Here is a 10210-nt window from a genome sequence, read left to right on the forward strand (position 1 = left end):
TTCTAATCACTCTCATATACTTCCAAACTATTATACTTGAACCACAGCAACCCTGCCAGTGTAGTAGAACACAGTAAAAGACACCAATGCAGTTCAAGATGCCACAATTTGTTTTCGCATTTTGTGCCATTTTTGAAAGAGCAAATACATGCATGAATATTGGTAGCACAAGTCTTTAACCAACCACAGATGAGAAGAGATGGAGGGGGCTTGCGGTTGTTGTTGTTTTGTTTAGAAAGGGGAATTTGTGCAAAACGAAATTAAACCAAATGCGACATATGCAGTTTCTAAAAATAAAAATGTGTCGGATAGTTCTCAATAAACTCAAGCAGCACGATAATTAAATTGGAATATCTCATATTATATATCAGAGAAAAAGAAATCCGGAAAGCAGAAAGTTTGCCTCCTTCCTTGCGCGTCACGTGTGAAAACGCCCGACGCGTCACAGCGAAAGGGGAAGCCCTTATCCTCGTGATAAACAGCAGTCAAAGGCGGCGCGCTCAGATTCAGCTTCTCTAAAGAGACGAGGCGTTTTCGCGAAGAATACCGGCGCCCTCTAGCGGCTGACCTGGGAAGGAGCAAAGAAACGCGGCGCTTGAGGAAAACGGCCCAAAACTACACCGTGAGCGCGGAGCTCCAGCCAGTCGGGCTGTGACGTCACGAGGGAAAGCCCGAGTCCTTTGGAGCATGCGCGACGAGGGCGCTCGCGTTTGGCCCCGCCGGCTTGCCGTCCGTTGCCCCCTTACGTCGCCGCACGGTGAGAGAACCAGTCGGTGGTTGGGAGCCGGTGAGGCAGGAGCCGTCGTAGGCCATGGAGGCTGACGCGGGCGGGTCGGACGCCTTCGATACCATTGTCATGGCGGAGACGAGGTAGGGCCGGATGGTGTTCCCGGGTCTGCCTTGGGCGTCCTTCGCGGGGAACTCTGCCCGCTTCCTTCGCCTCCGCATCGGGCAGAGAGGCGCGGCGTCCCTGGGCCCCGTTGGACTCGTTGATGAGGCTTGTGGCTCTGAGCCTGGCTTTATAGGCCCCTCGGGGAGGAACCCTCTGCTGAGGCTGCTGCTTCTCTCAGGGAAACTGCTTTCGCCTTGGGAGATCTGGGCTCAAACTCGGCCCCATAAGAAGAGCCCTTCTGGATGAGGCCTTCGGTCCATCTCGCCCAGCATCCTCGCAGCGGCCAAGCAGCATCCAAGCTCCCCTGCAGTGGTTTCCAGCAACTGGTCTTCGGAAGCATTGCTGCCTCGCAGCTGCGTCCATCGACAGCCCTCTCTCCTCCCATCCATTTGTCTAGTCCTCTTTGGAAGCCGTCCGCCTTGGGGGCCATCGCTGGCTCCTGGGAGCGAGTTCCGTGGTTTGATTGAAGAGGTGCTTTCTTTTGCCCCTCCTGAAACATCCAACATTCAGCTTCGTTGGCTGCCCAAGAGGTCTAGTGTTATATGAGAGAGTTTAGAATGTCATAAACTTATATTATGCCCCCCCGTGGCTGCTGTCATTTTAACGCCTGTGTGTTAGAAATGCAGTTTCTCATCCTCCCAGAGATGCAATACCAGAGGAAAGTTTAACCTGCTAGATTTCTGCCTGTTGTGTCACTGTTAAAAATATGAGATTGCACAGAGAATGATGGGGTGGTGGTGGTTCTGTCTCTCTCTCTTTCTCTTTCTCTCTCTCTCTCTCTCTCACTCACACACATACACACACACACACACACACACACACACAGAGAGAGAGAGAGAGAGAGCTAGCTCCAAGCTCATGGGTAGGCCTGGCCAGTTTTTACTTTTCCTCCATTCTCTAGTCTGTAAAATAAGAGTAAATGTGACCTGCCTTAGAAGGGCAGTTCTGTGTGATTGTATTGTTTCTTTTCACTTTAATGTTGTATTTGCTTCCCCTAGAACCCTAATGAGAATAGTAGCTTTTACAAAGTATGTTCATATTCACTAGCGTTAAGAGCACTAGGCTAGTCAGTCAAGTTTCACTGTATGACCATATATCAGTAAAATTGTAATGCATATATTCTGGCTCATTGTCATCACTTTATTTATATGCTGCCATTCTATAGTTAAAACAATGCTCAAGGCGGCTTACAGCATGAAACCAATTATGTGAATGCAAACATAGCAAAAGTAAGTAAATGATACATATAAAACACATTAAAAAGTACACAACCAGATTGAAACAATTTCCACATAAATCATAAGATCTAAAAGTAGAGATACTCCCAAAACAAATAACAGCAACAACAACAAAGACCCTGCCCCTAAATAATACTCCAGCCCAAGAGTCTGTTCCGCAGGCTCAGCTTTTGCAGCTTTTTGCAGAGTCAGAGCCCTGCTCTGTCAGGCCAGATGGGAAAATATCTGGAAGGCTAGTCTTCCAGTACTCACAGGCTCATATCTGCCATACCAGTTCATCTGCCTTACAACTTAGAAAATTTAAATCTATAAAACCATTTATAACCTTGGCAGCTTGAACACTTTTTGTGTGACCTGAATCAGTTTGGGCTAAAAGTGCAACCCTGTCACCTAAAGAGCATCTAACAGCTTCCACCTATGTTTAGAACATAGCGTTGTATAACTTCAACCACCTCTCTGCCCATGGACAAGTACTTTCAAAGTGTGGGAAATTAGTAAAGTGCCTCCGCATTACCATAGACTCAACACCACCTAAAATAAATACTTGACTTAAACTAAGGGAATTCAGTTGTAATATAATTTGCTTACTGGGGGAACTGCCTCAAAGAAGCTTAAGATGACTTTCTAAAAGTATGGCTTGCTGCTGGATCCCCTTGAAGCTCTTTTTCCAGAAGTTCTGTCCTGTCCTTAGGTTTTATGAATTCAACAAAATATGAGTTCTTGTTGTTTAGTCGTGTCCGACTCTTCATGAACCCATGGACCAGAGCATGCCAGGCACTCCTGTCTTCCACTGCCTCCCGCAGCTTGGTCAAACTCATGTTTGTAGCTTCGAGAACACTGTCCAACCATCTCGTCCTCTTACGTCCCCTTCTCCTTGTGCCCTCCATCTTTCCCAACATCAGGGTCTTTTCCAGGGAGTCTTCTCTTCTGATGAGGTGGCCAAAGTATTGGAGCCTCAGCTTCAGGATCTGTCCTTCCAGTGAGCCTTGCCATGGCGAAGGGGCTTGAATAACTCAGAGAAGCTATGAGCTATGCCGTGTAGGGCCACCCAAGATGGACAGGTCATAGTGGAGAGTTTTGACCAAACGTCATCCACCTGGAGTAGGAACTGGCAAGCCACTCCAGTATCCCTGCCAAGAAAACTCCATGGACAAAGACAATGAGTTATTACTTGGGGGGGGGACCCATATAGCTAGATGGCTTTACTTAACTGTATAACTTTATTTTCTTATTTGCCTTATTTGTATGCCACCCAATAAAAAGTATGTAGCACTAAGATGATGTAGCGAAGTTTAGTCATACTTGAAGAAATCAACTGCACATAGTTAATCCCATTCAAGCTGGTTGACACTCAGTGGGACTCCTTTTGAAGTTAACATGCATAGGATTGGGCTGTTAGCCTCCAAGGTGCAAGCACTCTTTCGCTGCTTCAGCCTAACAGCTCTTTCAAAATCTTTCATTTCAGATTTCATGGTGAAGGCTATCAGGAAGGATATGCTGAAGGAACATGTGCTGGACTCCTTGAAGGAAGGCAATATGGCATACAACAAGGTGCAAAGATTGGTTTAGAAGTATGTGTTAAAAAATAAAATGAGCATTTTGATCAAAAGAAGCAACATGACAATCTATGTTTCTTGGAGCCTGAATGTATATTCATCTATAAAGCGAGCATCACTGTTTCTGCTGTTCTGTTATTGGACATATCCAAGTTCCATGCAAAATTCATATTGTAGTAACAATCCTAGATTCAAACAGGTTCGTTTAGGCTTCATTCTTAAGTATATTTACATGGAAGTAAGTCCCGTTAAATACATATCTGAGATTTTCTTAAATGAAAAAGACGTAATTGGCATAACAAGGAAAATTAAATGATCTCTTTCCAAATTTGTAGATTGGATCATATCTTGGTTTTGCAATGACATGGCAGAAATTGCTTCATAAAGGCTCTGATGAGAAAAACAGGTAGGTTTTAAAAAATAAAGCCAGTGTATCATGCATTGGTTCTCTTTGTTTCCTTCAGATTAAAAAGAGAGAGAGCGAGAGAGCAGATAATATCACAGTAGAAGGAGGAGAGAGAACGTAACACCATAAGACCATAACACCAACAATAAAATAACTGGGGAGGTAGCAGCACTGGTCACTAAGAGTGACCAGGATTTAAGCATCAAATATCTATTAATTTTATTTCATGAAATTTATACACTGCTTGGTTGTGTAAAAAAACACACCCTCAAAACATTTTACAAAAAGATAGAACCATAAAGTGAGGGAAATTTTTTTGTTGTTGTTTAGTCGTGTCCGACTCTTCGTGACCCCATGGACCAGAGCACGCCAGGCACTCCTGTCTTCCACTGCCTCCCGCAGTTTCATCAGGCTCATGTTACAATATATTAAAACATACAAGAAGTTAAAATACTAAAACGGTTTAAAATTCACATCAGCTTTTCTAAGCAACTGGGTAGGCATGAGTAAACAAAAACATTTTTAGCCGGCGCCAAAAATAATACAGTTCCAAAGTGTAGATGCTGCCACACTAAGTGATTGGGTTTTAACAAATGTGGAGTGAGTATTATGTGACACCTATATCATACCAATAACTCTTAGCACAGTATCGTACATTGTGCCATTTTATTTGTGTTCAGCAACATTACATCTATATCAGGATTCAGAAAACATGATTCTGGCTTTCCAAATTTATCAGTGCTCAAGCATGGTATTCGGTTGACTTGCGCTGGGCAGTACAGATGTTTTTACCTTCTGAAACAAAGGGATGTAAGTTAAACCATGTGTCTCTCCTCTCTCTACCACCTCTTTATAACATGCTTTCATGCTGGTCTGGCTGGATTACCTCTGTATTTTTAAGTGTTTTGGCAATGACCACCACTAAATATCATGTGGATGCAGTTTCCATTCCTCCTTCAGATACAGAGGTGACTGTTAACTGGCAGGAATCCACTGCTAGACATTAAGAGATGAGGTCATGTGTAGGATATCAGGGTTATATATATATATAGACAAGCATTTCTGGGCTCGCTGCCTGGCAAATGGATGCCTCTCTGACCCAGCAAGTGCCAGATTGCTAAATAGGGATGTTTATTTAAAAGTTTTGATTGCATTGCTAGTTAGTACAGTGGTGCCCCGCAAGACGAATGCCTCGCAAGACGGAAAACCCGCTAGACGAAAGGGTTTTCCGTTTTGGAGGTGCTTCGCAAAACAAATTTCCTATGGGCTTGCTTCGTAAGACGAATATGTCTTGCGAGTTCCTGCAGGGTTTTTTTCCTTTCCCCCCCTTTTCCCCAAGCCGCTAAGCCGCTTAACAGCTGATCCGCTAAGCCGCTTAACAGCTGATCGCTAAGCCGCTTATCAGCTGATCGCTAAGCCGCTTATCAGCTGATCCGCTAAGCCGCTTAACAGCTGATCCGCTAAGCCGCTTAACAGCTGATCCGCTAAGCCGCTTATCAGCTGATCCGCTAAGCCGCTAATAGCGCTAAGCCGCTAATGGGCTTGCTTCGCAAGACGAAAAAACCGCAAGACGAAGAGACTCGCGGAACGGATTCTTTTCGTCTTGCGAGGCACCACTGTACTCTGAAAAACAACTGAAATGTAGTATTTTTTGTCTAATGCACGGCATACATGATGTAACCTGTGGCCCTAACCCGTGTCATTTGTTCTGCTGCATTTGTTGCTGAATTGCCCTCACTAAGCATGCTGAAAACCTGTGTTTACATGAATTCTTTAAGAGGTATATGAAAAAAAATTCTGAGCTAGTGTTGTTCCGCATACAGGTAGAAGATACAGGTGTGGAACATCTTTGTTCAAATTCCATTTGTTCAAGCATCTTTTTTAGTTACTGAATGTTCCCATCTATGGAACAGGAAATAATTTAGGGTTGTCATTTGATTTAAGGAATCAGTTGGTTGATTAAGCTTCCTTGGGGGGCCCATGGGCCCATATGCAAACTGGAGAAAATGAGCTCTCTTACCTATTCTGTTGGCTACAGTAGAATGCTTACTTCAAACCTATTTTCAGTGGAGAGGAGACCCTATGAATGCTAGGGAAGGCTGCCATGTATGCTTGTGCGCTCATGGGCACCATGTTGTGAGCACAAAGCAGGAAGGCTTTTTCTGGCTTCAGCCAAGATCCTGTGCAAAAATGACAAAATGGAAATGCAGACATATTTGCAAAGCATTTCACTGGAGGTGAGGAAAGGTACTCTCTTCACACATTCAATTTGAACGTCCAAAGTGTGCTACTATCTATATATGTTTTGAAGATACAGTGGTGCCTCGCAAGACGAAATTAATCCGTTCCGCGAGTCTCTTCGTCTTGCGGTTTTTTCGTCTTGCGAAGCACGACTATTAACGGCTTAGCGGCTTTAAGAAAAAGGGAACAAACTCGCAAGAACTCGCAAGACGTTTCGTCTTGCGAAGCAAGCCCATAGGGAAATTTGTCTTGCGGAACGACTCAAAAAATGGAAAACCCTTTCGTCTAGCGAGTTTTTCGTCTTGCGAGGCATTCGTCTTGCGGGGCACCACTGTATTTCAGAAGAACAGGTTTTCAAATGGATTACTACATATAATTCTAGGGTAGCATGGCTTCATCTCATGCTGGTCTAATAAGGGGGGTAAAAATAAATTCTGTGGATTGGTTAAATGGCAAGGCTCCTCTGTTGCAATTCCTTAGAAAGAGGCAATGCTGGTCTGAGTATCACAGTCTGACTTGCGTGATTTGCCTTTACAGGCATTATTGATGCCAAGGCGTAAAGGGCCATTGTCAAAGTGGGTCCCACATCTCAGTGGTAGATATTTGTGAACATAGCTTTGATTTTTGTGAGTTGTCCATCTTGGTGATATGATGCTGAAATGAACAACAGTAGCAAAATACATTTGAAGGAATTGTGTGACCAAAGTCTGTATTTCAATACATCAAATTATTAAATACTGTTTGTAAAATAAAATGGTCTTATTTTTTCAGTAAAAAGATAAAAGCTCTAGAGTCATTAATAGAGATGATTCGGACATTTCCTTGTGAGGATCCAGCCTATGAAAAACTTCAGGAAGACCTGGAGAAAATCAGAGGACGGTTTAAACAGGTTAGAAACTGATTTTAGTGTTGGAATAAAAGGAGTATTCATTTCAGCTGTATTCAAATTGTATGCTATTCCCATGGAATAATAATGAAATCATCATAGCTGATATCCAGTGTTGCATGAGCAGACCCGCCCCCCTGTTTCCCACCCCCCTCCATACTTTCCCATGTCTCCCAAAATCTGCTTTGGAGAATATGGAACAGATTTTGGAGGTGTGCAGGGTGCTGTAGCTCAGAGGGAAAGATGGGAAAGTCCCACTGCAAAAAGCCATTCCTGAGGCGTATGGACACAGTAAGATTAATGCTTTTTGTCAGGGGGCACTCAAGGTGCACGCAGTACCGGCACATCTTTTGTTGATGTTAAAAATTGTAGCCCTTACTGTAACAACATGGTGAATACCGGCACCTATTTTTCTAGGGGGGGAAAGCACTGAGTAAGATGTCGCCCAATGTAACTTAACTAACGGGTAATATCCAACTAAATCATACTAAGTAAGCTTAGGTTCATTGGTTTTAATGGATCTGTTCTGAGTGTGACTGACATTCTATATCACTTGAGGATAATGCACAGTATAACTATAAAAACCATTGCTTACAATTTCTGTTTTTCATTTTAGGTTCGTTCATTGCTGCATATTCCTTCTAGTGTTAGACTTGGTGCTGAAGGATCTGCACTTACATTCTGAAAAGGACCACAAATGGAGAAACGAATTCCCATCAGGCTACTAAAGAAGTGGTGAAATCTTGAGTGGAGAAAATGAGGCTAGAAAGTGTGGTTTTTTTACTCACTGATAAGAAGACTTAACTCTTCACAGGAATAGAACCAATAAATAAGTCTGTATGTTGATTGAATTGCAGTGCCAGTTCAGTTTGTAGAGTCCTGCTTAAAGCAGGCAGTATGTGGAGTAAACTCCATGGTGATTTGTAGTAGCTATAGTACTGGTTTGGGAAATTAATATTGGAAATTGGACTACAACACAGTGGCTTGTTAACATACTGGTGTCATTTGCATTGGGTAGGTAACTTTGAAATGACTTCAGATACTTTGATCTGGGTCTTGTAAACACTTTCAAAATTTCATTTGTAAGCCTGACATTCTGCTGGCAATGTGTGTAAAGATATATCGCACTATATTAGTGCAAGAAATGCAGCAACCTAATCTGTAAAACAGATGTTATCCGTATATGTAGTTGTGTGCCCCCCCCCCATGCTGTGCAGTCTCAGCTGATATTACTATAGTGATACAGTTCACAGATGAAAGCATACTTTTTAATAGATATCTGACCTGCTGGCCCTCAAAGAATGTTTCATTCCAAAACACCACTTTTCCTTTGAAATATCTCACACACTGAGATAAGAAATATCTTCAGTACTGAGATTTGGAAATGACTTAGCCTGGCTTTAATGCATTTTCTAGAAAATACAATTAGACTCTCATCAAAATAAGGAAACAGAAGTGGGAGCCTTTGCAGAAAGTGCCTTTGTGGGCCAGCACACACACAGACACACACACACACACACCCCCCTGCCCTGGCTGCGGTTCTTTAAGCTTTTTAAAGGATCCATTTGGGAAGGGAACAAATTGGCCCAGTGTACCCCTTTTCCTCCTACCTGTGCCCTTAACTGGTTGCAGTAAAGTAAGTACCAGTTTAACTCTCAGCTCTGGCTAGGAAAATCTATTTCTTCACTCTATTCTTTGTTGCCACATTACTTGACAACATGAAACCAGCATACATGCTCAGCTAAAGGAAGTTGGATGGTTTGCTTGCAAAAGCCAGTGTTTCCTTGCAGTTTTTGAGATTCCCACTGACAGTGTTGACTCTTTCTGCCCTACCCATTTTTAATCTCAGCATCTCTGCACTTGGAATATTCACTTTTTAAATGGAGGGGGTGATATTCCTGGTGCCTGTGAACATGATTATGTAATAACTCAGTTTAGGTGTGATTCCCCCCAAAACAACAGCAACAGCAACAAAACCCATGCATGTTTGCTGGGGACAGGGCAAAGAAGAAGCTGACCCATAGCTCTGGTTTTCCCCTATTTATCTTGCTCTATGTACATGTGCTGCATCCATGCAAGGAGAAAGGTATCCTTTCTGTTTAAGCTACCAAATAGATCTCCGTAAGCAAGCTGCTAGTTTAGGGCCACCTAGTGGGGAAAGTAAATATATCATCTAGGAAATAAAGATGTAAAACTGCTTTTGTGTTTCACTGGAAATTCCAAAGGCGGTTGATAATTTTTCAAGAGATCCTTTTTTCATATGTAGACATGTAATCCTCAAAACCTAACCTCCAAAATGAATGGAACGTTGTATGCTTAAACTGCTTTGGGAAAATAAAATACTGAAACCAGTCCCGTCCCGTCCCCCGAAGACCCATTTTTATGTTACACAGCTTTCCATGTTTTTACAGCTTCATTGTATCATGCAGTACAGTGATTTCCAGCTTTGCCTTTTCATTTCAATGAGATTTCAGGATTTTTTCCATTGCAAACAAGCAAATATTCTTCTCCCTGACATTTGTTCTGATGCAGGATAATCTTCATTCATGTCCATGGTGGATTGTTCAGTTGTAACCATTTACTCATGTTTTGTTCATAACTACACCTCTTAATATTGTTTGTAATGCTGATCGTGGAACTCAAATGTACTGCATGAGATGGTCACATCCACAGCCTGTTTTGTATTGTGTCCACTGTCTGGTGTTAGATGTCATTTTGGAATATCCTTTTCTTTGTATTAAAACCTTTTTCTTCATATTCTCTCTTGTGGCAGTCCAGTTCACTATCTAAAGTGCAGACTCATGAGAATTTATTAACCCACTTAATTTAGTCAGATTTTTGTGAGGGGACACAAATTAGCTAAAATAAACTAATGTGAGGGCGTAATGAAGGGGGAGGAGTCTCTAGCAAGGGGACCAGAAGTAATTTAGCTATATGCCCCATTAAGTAAAATTGAGAAAAACAGTATACATAAGCCTTCTTCAAAAGTTA

The 10210-nt window shown here is 42.6% G+C and overlaps 1 protein-coding gene across 2 annotated transcripts; it reads left to right on the forward strand.

Annotated features, from left to right (window-relative positions):
* Window positions 1-703: 703 nt before the first annotated feature.
* Window positions 704-9976, forward strand: LTO1 (LTO1 maturation factor of ABCE1). 2 transcript variants are annotated; one of them, XM_028728724.2, is made up of 5 exons: window positions 704-870; window positions 3596-3701; window positions 4022-4092; window positions 7105-7222; window positions 7836-9976. In XM_028728724.2, the coding sequence occupies exons 1-5, from the start codon at window positions 812-814 to the stop codon at window positions 7902-7904; spliced, it is 423 nt and encodes a 140-aa protein (XP_028584557.1). In that variant the 5' UTR covers window positions 704-811; the 3' UTR covers window positions 7905-9976. The 2 variants fall into 2 exon arrangements, with proteins under 2 accessions (XP_028584557.1, XP_077785597.1); XM_077929471.1 differs by having other exon boundaries at window positions 716-870; window positions 3596-3681.
* The last annotated feature ends 234 nt before the right edge of the window (window positions 9977-10210 follow it).

This window comes from Podarcis muralis, chromosome 1 (assembly GCF_964188315.1).
Source record: "Podarcis muralis chromosome 1, rPodMur119.hap1.1, whole genome shotgun sequence".
Classification (NCBI taxonomy): Eukaryota; Metazoa; Chordata; class Lepidosauria; order Squamata; family Lacertidae; genus Podarcis; species Podarcis muralis.

Excerpts from the sequence above, each read along its gene's own strand:
- LTO1 (XM_028728724.2), top strand. The coding sequence starts at position 812 with ATGGAGGCTGACGCGGGCGGGTCGGACGCCTTCGATACCATTGTCATG. Across the intron at positions 4,093-7,104 it reads GGCTCTGATGAGAAAAACAG|TAAAAAGATAAAAGCTCTAG; the intron begins GTAGGTTTTAAA and ends TTATTTTTTCAG. Across the intron at positions 7,223-7,835 it reads TCAGAGGACGGTTTAAACAG|GTTCGTTCATTGCTGCATAT; the intron begins GTTAGAAACTGA and ends TTTTCATTTTAG.